At 36.8% G+C, this 17,261-nt stretch overlaps 1 protein-coding gene across 1 annotated transcript; it reads right to left on the reverse strand.

Moving 5' to 3' along the window:
- Window positions 1–1,859: 1,859 nt before the first annotated feature.
- Window positions 1,860–13,534, reverse strand: LOC128227549 (glycine receptor subunit alpha-2-like). Its single transcript, XM_052938200.1, has 8 exons — window positions 13,471–13,534; window positions 10,227–10,343; window positions 9,522–9,631; window positions 5,378–5,460; window positions 4,850–4,990; window positions 3,795–4,024; window positions 3,133–3,270; window positions 1,860–2,781 (listed from the first exon to the last, which is right to left on the reverse strand). Exons 1-8 carry the CDS (start codon window positions 13,471–13,473, stop codon window positions 2,593–2,595), a joined length of 1,011 nt encoding a protein of 336 aa, XP_052794160.1. The 5' UTR covers window positions 13,474–13,534; the 3' UTR covers window positions 1,860–2,592.
- Between the last annotated feature and the right edge of the window lie 3,727 nt (window positions 13,535–17,261).

Consider the following 17,261-nt stretch of genomic DNA (forward strand, 5'->3'; position numbering starts at 1 on the left):
ATTGTAGGAATGTTTTTATGATCATCATTCAAAGGAACTTGAAATTTAGCATTAGAATCAATATGATTTTTAATAACACTTTCTTCATCGAGTTGGCTAGAAATGTAAGTTCTAGAAGATTGTAACTCTTCAATTATAATAGTATTTACAGAATAAAAACGTCAAAATATGATTACATTATTAGCTGCTTTATCAGCTGGTACAAATATTAGTTTTTTATGTAGAGATTTGATATCCATGATCAGCTTTGGAGTTATCGAAAAAGACTTTGGGGGAATGGCCAACGGATTGTTGTTGAAAATCTCTATAAGTCCACTTATTTTTAGTGAATTCATATCCTGTATAAATGTCTTATAAGGCACAAGCTAGGACAGCGGAGAGATTAATCATAAACAATCAAATCATTATCTGCACATCGACACAAGGGACCCTCTCACGTTGTTAGGCCTGGCTTCGACATTTAGGCTTCGTTTATAATGCCCCCAGGTCCGGGAATAGCGGGGACTTTAACTTTCGGTCCAGCCAAGCCCGGGCAGACGAACTGCTGGTGAAACCCCCGCCAAATGCCTCCGCACCCCAGGAACTCTAGGTAAGGCCCATTCCCTGCTGAAATCTGTGAAACATTATAAATAAATAGAATATAAATTATAACAATGCTGAGGAATATTCATATCGTAAAAGGCATTAACGACATAAAAAGGGAACCAATTACCACTTAACATTAATTCAAGCCATCATTCAAATACTCTCGCTGACTCTTGCTGATTTTAACATCTATGTGTACGCTGCGCTTTCGATTAATGCAAGAAATTTATATTACCCACTTTTATCATGGAGACGCGGTGTTAAAGGTCAATCGTTAAGTCATAATTTGTTAAGCATGAAGTGACTTTGTTATTATTAAAACTAAAACTTAGTTCATATTTAAGAACTATGCACAGTACCTAGTTCGAAGTCTGGGGCGATGCTTGAGTCATATTAAGAGCGGTTTGTGGCGGAAGGACCGGAAACTCCCTCCTCCAGACCAAGCAGGGAGTTCAGCGTCGCCGTTCAACTTGCTAGTACGATTTTGTTTTGCGCAGATCAATTTCGTACTTGTACCAACTAGCTTTATTCAAGATGTGTTGGAAAACTTGTAATTGCCACTTCTTGTAATGTCAACAGTAGTGCCTATGAACTAATTAAGTATTGATATATCATTAGTAAACCATTTATTATACATTATAATCATGCGAATCTAGAGGTTGTAGAGCTACAAAAGGTGATGTTTGTGTAAATCGCATTAATCAAAACCATTATCCAAATTAAAAACGTTTATCTGGAAAATACCTATTGGTCACAGAAATTGTTTCTATTCGAAACAACATTATATTTTCATCCATCAATTCCAGAAAGTGTAAGCAGATATTTATCAACTTGCATACCAAATTATATCGCGGTTAGCATGCATATCCCAAGTTGCCGGCATAGGGGATAAAATAAATTTGTAGAATTTGACATTAATACACGCTTGCCTCGAGTCTGTAACGAGCCTTGCCAGTTAGAGCACGTCAAAGAGAAAAAAAAAAACATCAATCAGTTCCATTAAGTGAAAAGGACAAATCTCTTTCTCTCAAAGCATTTTGCACACAAATTGTTTTGACGGTTTGTCCACAGTTAAATTTACAATGACATGGAGAACATTAATATTCCATAGCTGGTTGTCGTTACAAACAAATGTGGGCTATTCTTTATGATTATATTTAAATTTCGTTTGGTGATTCTGAGTAAATTATTAATGAAATGCTGTTACGGCTACGGTAAGAGTAACCGCGGTATTGGTCGAAACAATTATAAATATGAGGTTAAAGAATGGAACATTTCAGTTTTTGATTTATCAAATAATAAGCAAAACAAATCAATTGTAACAAATACGTCAAAGACCGAAACTGACTGTTAAACAGCATGATAATAACATTATACACGTGCACCAACAAAACTGAAGTATCAGTTAGTAGAGGTAATGGCCCGGTATGTGACTAGTTGTATCTATTAGTAATTAAACAATAATATTAAATTACACGTGCAAAAGTTATTACTTCTACACATTATTGCTTGTAGGATTGATAGAAATGATATTCTCTGTGATTTGAAATTGTTGATCAAATAATTAAAAGAAACAATACATACGACTAGAATTAACCTAATCGACAAAATATATTAACGTCAACTGTTAAAAAAATGTATTCTCACAAAGGTAAAATAAAGATACATATTGCACATTAGATTGAGCAAGGTTCTAACGTGTGCACCAAACTGGCCTATACAAGCACCTACATGAAAGAAATGTAAAACAAAGATAGCAAACGCCGCCCTTTAACCGAAATTACAAATAGTGATTCCATTGTCCTCGGTTTAATCCATACATCGGAGTTAGGGAAATGTATCATCGTCAAACGCAGACTCCCAACTTTTGGACTCCTGGCTGCTCAATCCTTATCCAAAATTGTAAATTCGGTCCACGTGTAAATCGCACGAGATACGTTCAATGGCTCTAGATAATTTGTCAGGAGGGCGTTCCAACTAGGTGTATGCATAATGGTGACCTTCCTGTTATTCCTCCAGATTCTCGGACGGGCCGCTGCTGCTGGTATGAAATGACACAAGTGAGTAGTAGATCCAGAACACGAGGTTAAACACGAGGAAGGTCACAGGGAAGAGCAGACGCGAGAGTTTGTCTACCCTCCGGGCCGCAATGTTACCAACGCTCTCTCCGGTCTGGTCACCCTGCTTGATATTGTCCTGCAAGACATGACAAATTTGTCTTAAGTAAAATTAACAGTACACGCCTGTTGGCGTAATGGTTATACTCTTTAAATGGTTAGAAATACGGTATTCGAGGGAAATAAGTAACCGTTTTGTTACACGTGCGTTCTTTTGTCAACTGTAAAGTACGAAAAAAATATGCTAGTCATCAATTTGAGTGTAAGTGAGAGTGTCAATGAATAACAGATATTGTAATGGTTTATTCGTTTAAGTATATCTATATAAAGGTGAAGGCTACTTTAGAACAAATACGGGAAATTACTGAAACATGATTATTCTGTTTCAAAGTCGTCATCGACTGTTTTCCCCACCCTTACATGCACGTACCGGTTGTAGTTTTAAGGCTCGGTCCCGTGCAAGTGAGTGCCCCTTCAGTGCTCGACGTGCCACAACGTTGACGTACGAGTATTCGACCAACGCTACAAACACGAATATCAGACACGTAAACATCCACACGTCTATTGCCTGTAAATTGAAAGCAGTGTTACTTACGCTGAATGAAGTTATTGTAGCAAACGGCCACAGAGCTTTCGATAAACAGCTTGACTCGAATTGTAAACAAATTACTAAAAGTGCATGGTTAGTTTGTAATAGTTTCGTATAAGAACAATGTTTATCCAATCGTTATCTAAGTTGGTAGCAGTGTTTAAAAACGATCAAGCAAAAATACCAAGCAAAAATAACCTGCTAGATAGCATCCACAGACTTAAACGTTATGGCTCTTCAATTTAAAACAAATGACAACTTTGTGGAACAGCATATGTTTATGCAAAAAACATATGGTGAAACTAACTTGATGCAGTCCAATATTAAAAGATATATCCAGTTACATCAGTTTTACCAATAGGCTTAAAAGGGCCGCTCAAAACGTATTCCATTCGCGAAATACTAATTTCCTAAAAACGTTTGAATGAGGAAGATAATCAGTGATCATTGATGGTACAAAAACACAGTAGGAACGACGACGAAGCAAGCAACACAATCGCTACCTTCACATATGAGACCTGCGGGAGCGATTGGAGTGCACCGGAACTCTGGGTCGTCATGGTGAGAACAGTGAGGACACCAAGAGAGATGCGGGCGGGAACGGCGTCGTGGTCCACCCAGAAGGACACCCAGGAGAGCACCACGATCAGGATGGACGGCACGAACACTTGAACGATGTAGTAGCCCATCTTCCGGTCCAGCTGAATGAAGCCCTGGATACACGCGAACTTGTCTGGAATATGGAAGGTCATGAACATATAAGGTCATGTTTAACTTATGTTACATTGTTTAAGTTGTTTTTTATTACAGACCATCAAGACTGCAGAAACTGTTGTATGTGTGCGATTATTTCAAAGGCAGTCAAATTGATAAATAATTTACATGGTCCAGCTTATGTTACGGTGCTGCAATGAAGTTGAGCATGGCAAATGATGGCCGGGAATCACACCCATTCGGATAGTTATGGGGTAATAACCAACTTGCCACACCGGTTCTCCGCGGTTCTTTTTGACAACACAACCATGAGGTGACGCTAAAGTGACAAATTCACATGTGATGTGTCTAACCGTGTTAAAAGTGAAATAATACAAATGGTTATTAATTGATCATATTTCTAAACGTTTGATTTGTCAATCTCCAAGCCAACGAATATAAGAATGAACGTTACGTTGGTATACCATTTCACGAAATATCAAACATAGAACCATTGTAGTTTGTCGGGAATTCCCTATCTTCTGTGTGTGTGATTGCAAAACCCCATGTCTTTAATATACATGTAACATAAGGACCCTGTAGCACTGTTATACACTGTACTGTCTTTTTCAAACATATTAGTTTAAGTCTAAAGTACACGGTGAAATAAAAAAGAAAATGGGTGCAAAAATATCAACCACAGAAGTTAAATAGCTTAAATAAAAATGTTTATGCAATTTATCAACCATACGGAATGAGTTCTTTCCTATAAGACCCATGAGTAGTTGAAATATTTTTCTGTACACATTTTTTACTTTCAATTTCACTTATAGAGCGTATCGTTAAACTAAAGCGTTCACATTACTTTCACCAAAGCTTTCCTCGCACGACTCGCTAAAGGCGTTGTCAGCTACTTTTGCGCCAAAGTGTGGCATTTCCAAGTTATTCAAGCGCACAGGATGAGGCCCGTCCCATCGGTAGATGACGTTGTCAGTTGTGTAACCGTCTGGTATGAAACATAACGTTTGTTATTTATAAAAACCGTTTTCACTCTTTAGTTAGTCTGTTGAAATTTAAAGCTATTACTAATATTCAGTTCGCATGCTCGCTAGCTGTGATATCGATGTGAAAGGCTATCAAAGGTGAACAACCGATATTAGTTGCAAGGCTCAAAGCATGAGTGATTTAACTCCTTCTTTTCAATAAAATATTTATCATAGATGCCGAAGAAGAAAGGACATTCTCGCCTGATGTCATGCCGATATAAAGGCCTTTGTATTACTTATATCCAATGTGTCCATTTCCGTCCGTCCTCACTTCAGTAAAATGCACTTTGCAAATTATATGTGCTTATGTTCAATAACTTAACATCAGGATATTTCAGCAGACTTACAGCTAGCCAGTAAAACGGGGCAAGTCTGGACGTCCATGGGGTATTTATGTAACTGCATAGAACAACTCAGCGTCAGAGACAACCTGAAATTATCATATATATTTTATGTTCATGGGACAAACCATTTTTTTCCGGAGCAAATCTCGGAAACTACTTGCATAAATAGACTGAATCAAAGAACATAGATTGATAGAGATCTGTGGTACTTTGTTCAAAAGTTGTTTTCCCTTGTCCACTTTTGGTATGAATTAACCTCGTCCAAGCCATTTCTCGATAAATATTAAAAGAAATTAATTGAAGATTAGAACAGTTATAGACGAAAACGTTAATTTGTGCTCAAGGAAATTGTTAGAACTCTTGATCTCATTTTACTTAAAATTTTCTTATTATAATATTTCCCCTTTTAGATGAGAGAGATCCGGTTTATGGGAGACATAAATCTCGAATGGTCGATGCATTTTCTCGTTGCCATTGGGTGCAAGCGAATTCAAAGATATGATATTGCGTTTAACATTTCTATATATCACATCCTATTTCATATCTGAAGTGAGTGTAATAAATGTCAGTTTTGATATGTGAATAAAACACAAACCAGAGAAAATGGCTTTATGTTCCTAGTAACCAATTGCGCTATGAAATGCATGTCTGTGTTATGAAATGGAGGGCTACACTTGTATTATCAATGATATAATGAATACAATGTTCACGATTCGGGCATTCATGGTGCACTAAGGAGTTAGGTTATGGAACGGGCTCTAATTAAAAATCTGATCCAATATCCTGAAATTACCAAGAAAAACTCTCTGGGGAAAACCTGTACTTTCGAACCTCTCACGTTCATCAAAGTGACGACTAGCAATATGTACAATTACTTGGGACGATTTTGTCACTTTGAAGCCAACTGTTTATCTAAATCATTTACGTATGTATCAAATTGACAAACTTAATTCTTGTCAGCAGACGATGTCACCCGAGCATTTTCGGAAAAATGTTTCTATCAAACACGCCGTATACTTTAATCATTTTCATAACTAAAAGGGCGAAATACATGTACAAACCATCGCGACACTGTAAATGAAAGGGAGGTAAATAGTGCAAAACGAAACATAGATTATCTTTATAGATGGGACAATGACGAAATTGAACATTTCCAATCTGCTCTGGGAAATGAAGCGTTCACATTAAAATTAGATACATTAGACAACTAATTTGTTAAGAGCAACTAATACTGAAAGCTTAGAAGAAAACTTAAATACGTTTTACGCAGATTTTGGTAACATATGTGACCCTCTTTTTAAGAAACAGACAGGTCATCGCATCAGGCCGTCTAGTAACAAAACTAACAAATGGTTTGATAATGAATGCGAGGATAAACGCAAAGATTTTTTCAAAAAACTTAATAAATACAGAAACGACGATTCGCCAAACAATAGGACAGCTATGACTAAAACTAGAACCGAATATAAAACACTTCTGTGGTCTAAACGCTATCAATTTGACAAAAGCGTCACCGAGAAGCTATTGCATACCAGATATAAAAATGCAAAAAATGTATTGAATCATGTTAAAAGACTGTCAAAATCACAAACAGAATTCTTTAAACGCCACTCTTTCTCAATTTGAACAATATTTCAAATCTATCAACGACCAAAACTCTGTCTTCTATCAAGAGGATGAAGATACAGAATATTTCAATAACAGATTTCTAAATGGGGTATTGCAAATAATGTTCTCAGAATCTCAAATGATGAAATCAAACAAGCATGTTCTCAATTAAGTAACGGGCGTTCGGGAGGACCCGATCTTATATTAAATGAATTCCTTAAACATGGTTTTCCCTACTTATCGAATTATTTCAGTGCACTATTTAATAATATATTGAAACAAGGTTACTTCCCTAATCAATGGACGGAAGACTACATTATACCATTATTTAAGAAGGAGGACCAAAACCTTCCAGAAAATTACAGGGGAATTACCTTACTAAGTACTTTAGGGGCTTTTTTTACAAGAATAATAGGTAATCGATTAAATACATGGGCCGAAAATTAGTCCATTTATACTGAAGCGCAAGCAGGATTTAGGAAAAATATGAAAAATATGAGAACAGTTGACAATATCTATGACATTAATGGTGTCATTGAACATATTCTAAACCAAAATAAGAAACAGTATGTCTGCTACGTAGATTTAAAAAGGCCTTTGACCTTTTGGTGGGAAGTAACATCTTCTACAAACTTATTAGATACGGAATACGTGGAAATATGATGAAAACAATATACTCGCTTTATAGTAATGTTAAATCATAAATAAAGTTAAAAAAATGAATTAAGTGAGGCATTTGTCTTCTCGCTTGGTACAAGACAATGGGAGTGTTTATTCCATTTTATATGTTCTATGTACATTTATGATTTAGAGGAAGAATGTATACTCAAATGTTTGCAGTGGGTCAATTTAAACACATTAAAACTCTTGTTACTGCTTTACGCAGACGATATAGTGGTATTTGCAAATTCAGAAGTAGAACTGCAAAACGGACTAAATATTCTCAGAAATTACTGTGGAAACTGGTTTAAAATGTCAATAAAACTAAGGTCATGGTATTCCGAAAAGGCGGAAATTTACGAAATAATATCAAATTCTTTTACGGAGATGGTGAAATTGAGATTGTTAACAAATTCACGTATTTAGGAATCACATTCTCTACCGGCGGTTCATTTAATAAAACATTTGAAGCACTTGGGGGTCAAGCCCTTAAAGTTATTTTTAAATTAAAGAAATATTTATCTAAAGTTACTTACATCAAATTAAGTCCCATCGTTTCATTGTTCGACAAACGTATATTACCTATACTCAACTATGGGTCAGAAGTATGGGGATTCCTAAGAGCAGATTCACTAGAAAAAATGCATCTTTATTTCTTTAAAAACTTACTTGGAGTAAAATTATCAACACAAAACAACTTTATTTATGGAGAATTGGGAAGAACCCCTCTCTATGTTTATCGAATGACGTCTATCATCAGATACTGGTTAAGATTGACAATGTCGAATGACAGAAAATACGTAAAACTTTAATACAATACAATGATATCAGATATACAAGACAACACCGGTCAATTCAATTGGGCATATATAGTCAAATTTATGCTAGAGTCAATGGGGTTAAACGACTTTTGGCTAAATCAAGGTGTCGGAAACATTAATTACTTTTTATATATCTTCAAACAAAGAGCGAGAGATATGTTTATGCAAAAATGGAATAAAGAGTTGAGAGACTCTTCAAGAGCTTCTTCTTATGTATTATTCTCAAACTTTAATTTCCAATTATACCTAGACAATATCCACAGCAAACATCACAGGAACGCCCTATCAATGCTTAGGTTAACTTCCCATATACTCAAAATAGAAATGGGACGATGGCATAAACAACACATAACCCCAAGAAATGAAAAAAAATGTCAACTTTGCAAATTATTTTAAAAATTCCTCGAATAAGGCAATGCTTCTATAAATGATTATTCAACCGAATTAACATTTTCACATATAATTGGATTGCATCTTCTCACATTCAATTGTTAATCGTTTTGAAAATATATGTGTTTCTGATATAGAAATTGATGAAAAATGGTGAGAAAAGTGTCATTGTGCGTACCGGAAATGTTTTATTCTCTCTATTATTGTTTGAAATATGTATTACTCATGGGCTGTAAGCTTATAGTGAATAAACTAACTATCTATCCTTCCAGTTTGCTTAAATTAAATTTATTTGAATATAGGATTAATCTTAGCACATTGAATTTTGTCTACAAAGACAGTTATAACAACAGTATTTACTAATGATACCATTAACATTACCACCGGGGACATTGATCTTGTTTACGTCAAAAAAATCTTCAAGCTAATGATATAAGTCTTTATGTTCAAAACAGTACAAATCATGTACCTGACATCAGTCATCAGAACTAATAAAGCTTACTTATTAAAACAACTTTTTTATGTTCAGATGCCATCATAACATTCATAATCTTATATGTCCTAGGCTAAACAACCAACGGTCTATTTGTTCTATATTGATGAACAATTGTATGGGTTTGCCGTAATTCAATTTTCTAATGAATTTGTATATGATGTGCATTTGATACCTCGTACTATAGAGCACGGTGCCATTCTTATAGACATGCATCATTTTGTTAGGAACTGTGACGTCGTGAACTCTCGCCCTCTTTTCGTTCGGGAAAAAAGTGTCTGGAACCTGAAACAGATAGATACAGTCAGGATGCAGTAGAGCGTACCTAATTTGTTTTCAAATCAAGGTAACTAAATGATGACAATTTAAAAATGGAGGAGGAAAGGATGATGTAAAGGAGGATATGAATGACGAAGATAAAGAAGGTAAAACAGTCATCAATATCGAAGAGAAGGGAAAGGACGAGAAAGAAACTGTATAAGAGTGTAGTGCAAAAAAGGAAAACACTACAAGAGAAGTATTATGAAAAAGGGAAAAATGCAAATAGCGAACAGAGGGAAAGGAAGCAAATATGTAGAGGCGTATGAGGATGATAATATTATAAGACCAAGATGAGGTCAATTAAGCTAAAGAGGTGGGATAGAAGGTGGGTTGTTTTGTATAATGCCTGAATGAAGATTTGGATCAAGTAACGGTAGGTAAGCTGAGACGTGGAAGAAAAAGACTTGTCTTGATTATAAGGGTCAGATACACTAACTATTTAAATGTAAATGTGAATGAGGAGGTGGCAGAAATCGATTACTTGAGTAGTACCAATTAGATTTGAGGGTGGTTGATAAAAGGGTGGGAAATACAGTAATTTTCCACCCCATAAACAAACCCAGACTCTGTCCATCATCTTGTTGTCCAGTTCGAGCCAAGGCAGCTCAGATGTGTTCCCGTACCGGAGCCGTCTGTCCTCCCACTTCTGACGAAGGAAGATGTCCATAGAGTACTCCTGAAAGTTCACGCATGGCACAATATTACTTAAATGTTGTTATTGTCGTTTTCGTGGTTGTTGTTGTTGTTGTTGTTGTTGTTGTTGTTGTTGTTGCCTTTAAAATATATAAATTGCATGAGCTATACGATATTGACAATGAACATATAGGCTTTTCTCGTCGGTTGGGGTAGCAATCACTGTGTTATAAGGGTGAGCAGACTATTTATTATCGTTTTATTTCTTAGCTTATGAGTAAGCTTTTACGTAGCACGATGTTCCCGATAAGCGGCATTTGTTTCTCGTCTGCGTCATGAATTCATGATGCTAATTGGTATTTTTGCATATGCTCTACAAAACAATCATTCGCATTTGCATATAAATGGAAAAGCACTTAATCTTGACACTGACAATCTGCGTAAATTGTGTAAGAAAGGAGACATTCGTCAAATGATGAAATTAGAAATAATCTCAAATAAATCTAGGCTTTCAAGAGTGTGCTTTGGTTGTTGACTGCTCGTTGTAAGGACCGTACCAATTGCATGGTTTCCAGGCGCGTCATCAGGCATACTCCCGAGAGTACTTAGATTTAAAAAAAAATGAATATTTGAAATGGCCAAAGAATTATGTTAAACTTGAGTCCTCAGACAGGGTAGAACTACAATGCGTTAGCCCCGCAAATTTATCTGTTCCGTTTTCAAGACAAGGCAGAGTATTATATATTGACGTATCTTTAATATGTAAAAATTATCAAAAGTACTGTTGCTTCCCTTTTTTACCACAAACCGATTTTTTATAGCGGGATTTACATATTTAAAATGGCGGCTACATCAACATCTGGGCTGCCTTATCCTGATCCTTTTCTAGAAGACGGAAATTGCGCTTTTTCTATAGTTTCTTGACAAGGAGTTTAAATTTAATCTTTAAAATTTGTACAATGAAAAGAAATGTAGCTTTCAAGACTTTCCCAGACATTCAAGATGAACTCATTGTTATAAAAAAATATGTGGAAATCTTATTACAGAACAAATTTTCTCAATTGCAATCGCGCCCCCTGCTTTGGGTCTTTGGCTGACGAGGGTCAGATTCCAGTGCCATGGAACAGAGTCGTTGGCTAACGCGTTTTCGAGATCATCCTTGATCCTTGGGATGTAAAATAAGGATAAAACATCGAATCCTTGGAGCTCTGTACACTCATTGAAAAGTTCATAGCCTTAATTTAGGAATCATTTAAGCTACGTCAGAAATGTATGTTAGAAATATGATTGGGACCGTTCAGCTGACATAAAAAGAATTCTTCTTATCGACTGCTACGGTTCCAAGAAAACTTTGAGCTTAAGCCTAGATCTAGATCTGCATTTGACTATTTTTTTAAAGCCATTGCCTATGCAATTATTAAGTAGTTCAAGATATAAAATTATATTTGACAATTAATTACATGGATTGTTTTAAAATAATGTTTTGACATTACAAAGTCGAAATACTTAAGATGTTTTGCACCTTCTTTATCCACTGAAATGTGATCAGATAAAGTTGCACATATTTAACCAAGTTATTCGCAAATTTTCGACGTCGGGAAGGGTCACCCTTCTCCCCCCCCCCCCCTCTTGCACCTATCCGACATTTTTTTTAAACAATTCTTGGTGGGAGTACTTGGAATTTGGACCTAGCTATACCCCTTGTTACAGGTTTAATTAATTAATGTCAAATTTAAGTCACGTAAAAAACGAAAACAAATAGCGTTAGGTGTTCATAAGTGTGTATCTGGGAGCTTTTGTTATCATGTGTTATTGATTCCAACTAGACGTTTGTTTGCATGATCTACGAGATTACTGGAATACAATTCAATAATATGGCGCCATGGAAATAAAAGAGTATGCAGGGCATTAATAATCCCTAACATCCTCATTTACAAAAAAGGATTAAGTTTAAGCCAACATTTCCTTCATAACTGCTTTGTCCATATGCTCGAAACGTCCACATCGTTGAGAACCGCCAACGTTTGTCTATTTTGATGTTTAACTCACAAAAGGGGAATATTTGTACAATAATAAAAAATAAAGTTTATAAATTTACATTTTACTGATCGTTCCAGGGCGGTACCTAACAATTCTTGATAAAAATACCTAGTTTTTATATATAGTAAGTATGCACTGTGCTGTTTGTGGGGTTTTGTGCTGTTCTATGTTTCTTGTTTGTGATTTTATGTTCTATGTCTTTGGCGTTTACCCAGTGCCATTAAACCGGGTTTATGTTTAAACTTTTTGCTACTGAGCTTGTTTCTGTAGCTTTTTGCATAAATATTAGTGACCTGGTTGTATATATGTGTATTGTCTCTGTCAATTTTGTGAACCATGTTTCATTTGCATACCGAACAATGTTGTTGAGGTATGGTACAGGTTGAAGTGTTTTTAATACAACGACGACGTCGACGACGCCTTAGAACACGCAAACGACACCAAGACTTACATACTACCCACAATTGTATTCATCGAAAAACAGACGATCTTAAAAAGGAAAACAAAAAACTTTTATGATTTCATACGTTTATGTTAGTGCTGCTGCGTGCATTTTGCTATCAATCGTATTAATTGCTAAAGACAGATCATTGCATGAATTAACATTCAAGTAAATATGGCCGTGAAAACCAACATCACAAATTTCAATAAGGTGATATTTTTCAATTTAAACAGTTTTGCTCTCGTCTTCAGGACTGCACATACGTTATTTTTAAAATGACAATCTTGTGAGTAGACGGCATTCCTCATTTTAAACAAAAGCGGAACGGAGAGATCGCCAACATTCGTCTGTTTTTCACTCGAGCATATCTCGACAATTATTATGGCAAACATTATATCTAAAGTTAAAAACGCTGTCAGCGACTCAAGGGCTTTCTGAATACCTCGACTGTTTGTTCTTCGAAAACAAGACATGGTAAATTATGTGGCCACCGCTCTTATCAAAATCAGTGACCAGTAATGACCCACATCAGATGTTCTAGTCAAACACGTTTAAATGTTTGTATATAGTAACTTGATAAGCACTAACTTGTCATTAAAAAGCACTTTGAAGAAAATAACTATATATTGTTATATATTGTATAAAATTCATTTATAAATGCTTTATTTAAGCAATGAATACGTCTTACCATGGAAGTCTCGGTGACGGAGTAAATGGTTTGTATCAGGATTCGGACATAGACTTTAGTAGGCACATCTGAAAGAAGAAATCATGTTTGGAAGCCTAGACGTGAGATCTTACATTTAAAAACAAAATATGATTCATGTTTAAGTTTTTCTGTCCTTTCCTGCAATGTGTTGTTGCTGTGTATAAATTAATATCATAACCAGCTCATGTATTTGTTTCATAGACGAACTAGCTCTCAATAATTAACTAGCGAGTTCATACCTTGCATAATTGTATTGTATGCCACAAGGACCGCGGATGGATTTAGCATTTATATTAAAAGCATGCTCCAGACATGAAAGAGGCTGGCTCACGGCAGTCGCAATTTTATAAAGATGCAAAAACTTCTTGTTGCAATGGTAGTTCGCCAAAAAGACTATTTTGTTGTATAATATATTAAAGTATGACAGCATTTGTTTTCAAAATTGAATATTTTTAGGCTTCACTTTACAAATTACGACTATTTCAGTAAGTATAGGTCGATTGTTCATAATAAAGGAATACACTAATTACATTTCAGCAGCTTGGTAGAAGAAATTTTGTCAGTATGACATTTGTGGAAGAGAACAAACAAAGAGAGAAAATCAAATAGCAACAATGCTGGGACAATTCATATCGTAAGACGATTTAATCACATCGCTCTTACAGAAAATAAAAAATAGTCTACAAGATCTAGACTAGATATTTAAAAAGACAAACAAAGACAAGCTTGATTCCATATAATGTGTCCAAGCGAGCGATTCAGAGACAAACAAACCATCTCATGCCAAGCCTGAATGACATCAATGACAGCATGGGGAAAACTCTTGTTAATCATATACAGTTTTATTCGGCTAGAAATGATAAATATAACAAGGACTCGTACGAAAGGAAACACTGGTCTTACAATGTAAGACATTTGTTACAAGCATTAGGTTTTAATGATGTATGGCTTAGTCAAGGTGTTGGTGACATAAATTTGTTTTAAGTATTTTTAAAAGAAGACCTACTGATAATTAAATACAAATTTGGCAGTCTGAGCTCAGAGAGCCTAGTAGAGCCTGACATGTATCGTCATTTGAATTACAACCCTATTTGTGTAATGTAAATATAACAAAATATAGATATGCATTGTCTAAGTCATAGGTTAAGAATGTCAACTGATATGTTGAGCATCGAAACAGGTAGATAGCATAAACAAATTGCAACACCTTATAATTAAAGAACATGCTTATTTTGTAACACTCTTGAAGACGAATATCACTTTTTACTTGAATGTCAATTGTATGCTAAACTACGATAAATGTATATCAAACCATATTACTTTAAAAGACAGAATATGTTTAAGTTTATTGAGTTGATGACCTCTCAAAAAGCTGTTGTTAATAGAAATTTGGCGATGTATGTGTATAAAGCGTTCGAATTACGAAAAACTTTTCATATGTGTTAAGAGTAGAAAACATATCCTCTTCGCTGATAATACATCATGTCTTACGACCTATAACTTATTTTGTCTAACAATTAATGTACGTTTTATAATGTGTATACTCATGGACATATTGTCTATTGTATTATGAAAAAAAACATTAAAAACATTATAATAGATATCAAGGCGTTGAGCTTTCTATGCCAAGGCTATGAGTATTTACACCAAATCGTGTCCAGAACAATGAGGGGACCAATATAAACCGGAGAATCAAATATTATACATTATTGCCAGATCTAACAGAGACATTGAACGATGGGTTCAAGCCTCGAATTTACATAAATATATTCATTGTCTGGACATTTTCTTAGATTAATGAGACAATTGAATTCAGGAATGTGGTATGTATGTACAAAGGTCGGCAGCCAAATATCGTGTCTTTGGTCTTGAGACGTTACAGGTGTTGTTTTACCGTTGTTTTAACACTAATTTGGTACAAGGGATTTCAACATCCTTCTATCAACGTCAAAGTAATTATTAAGTGCGTTATCATAGAATTGTTGGAATGTATTGGTCTGGATGGAGTCTGAAACCTTCTTATAGGCCGTTTATATGACGAGATTTACACTCAATGGCAAATAGTTATGTTCATATAAAAATGTGCGTGAAGTTAGCACCGTAGCACCGTATCACCATATCACCGCGGGGATGCGGTGCCAGCACCGTATCACCATCAAAATCAATACAATAAGAGCATTAATCTCGAAGAAACATGTAAGGCTCGTTCTCGCAGAAACGAGCAAGGGGACCATAGGGACCTATGTCACTGTGTAGCCGAGACCTGGCCCTAGGTGATGGCACATGTGAATACCCTAGGATTTTAGGCAGGCTATGCGGGATAGGGACATGAACTCGACCCCCCGTGCCAATTTGGCCCATATTCAGACACTGTTATGGTGCGGATGCCTTAAAAACGAGCAAGGGGACCAATGGCACTGTATCCAAGGGTTACCTGGCGGTGTGATACATTCGGGGAAACTGTTAATACTACGAGGATTTTAGTCTGGCCCCGTCCTTAGCCCAACATTGTGCGTGTATGGGCAATATCAGCCCTACTGACCCCTACCATACATGTAAGGCTCGTTCTCGCAGAAACGAGCAAGGGGACCATAGGGACCTATGTCACTGTGTAGCCGAGACCTGGCCCTAGGTGATGGCACATGTGAATACCCTAGGATTTTAGGCAGGCTATGCGGGATAGGGACATGAACTCGACCCCCCGTGCCAATTTGGCCCATATTCAGACACTGTTATGGTGCGGATGCCTTAAAAACGAGCAAGGGGACCAATGGCACTGTATCCAAGGGTTACCTGGCGGTGTGATACATTCGGGGAAACTGTTAATACTACGAGGATTTTAGTCTGGCCCCGTCCTTAGCCCAACATTGTGCGTGTATGGGCAATATCAGCCCTACTGACCCCTACCATACATGTAAGGCTCGTTCTCGCAGAAACGAGCAAGGGGACCATAGGGACCTATGTCACTGTGTAGCCGAGACCTGGCCCTAGGTGATGGCACATGTGAATACCCTAGGATTTTAGGCAGGCTATGCGGGATAGGGACATGAACTCGACCCCCCGTGCCAATTTGGCCCATATTCAGACACTGTTATGGTGCGGATGCCTTAAAAACGAGCAAGGGGACCAATGGCACTGTATCCAAGGGTTACCTGGCGGTGTGATACATTCGGGGAAACTGTTAATACTACGAGGATTTTAGTCTGGCCCCGTCCTTAGCCCAACATTGTGCGTGTATGGGCAATATCAGCCCTACTGACCCCTACCATACATGTAAGGCTCGTTCTCGCAGAAACGAGCAAGGGGACCATAGGGACCTATGTCACTGTGTAGCCGAGACCTGGCCCTAGGTGATGGCACATGTGAATACCCTAGGATTTTAGGCAGGCTATGCGGGATAGGGACATGAACTCGACCCCCCGTGCCAATTTGGCCCATATTCAGACACTGTTATGGTGCGGATGCCTTAAAAACGAGCAAGGGGACCAATGGCACTGTATCCAAGGGTTACCTGGCGGTGTGATACATTCGGGGAAACTGTTAATACTACGAGGATTTTAGTCTGGCCCCGTCCTTAGCCCAACATTGTGCGTGTATGGGCAATATCAGCCCTACTGACCCCTACCATACATGTAAGGCTCGTTCTCGCAGAAACGAGCAAGGGGACCATAGGGACCTATGTCACTGTGTAGCCGAGACCTGGCCCTAGGTGATGGCACATGTGAATACCCTAGGATTTTAGGCAGGCTATGCGGGATAGGGACATGAAG

Source organism: Mya arenaria, chromosome 3, assembly GCF_026914265.1.
Source record: "Mya arenaria isolate MELC-2E11 chromosome 3, ASM2691426v1".
Taxonomy (NCBI): domain Eukaryota; kingdom Metazoa; phylum Mollusca; class Bivalvia; order Myida; family Myidae; genus Mya; species Mya arenaria.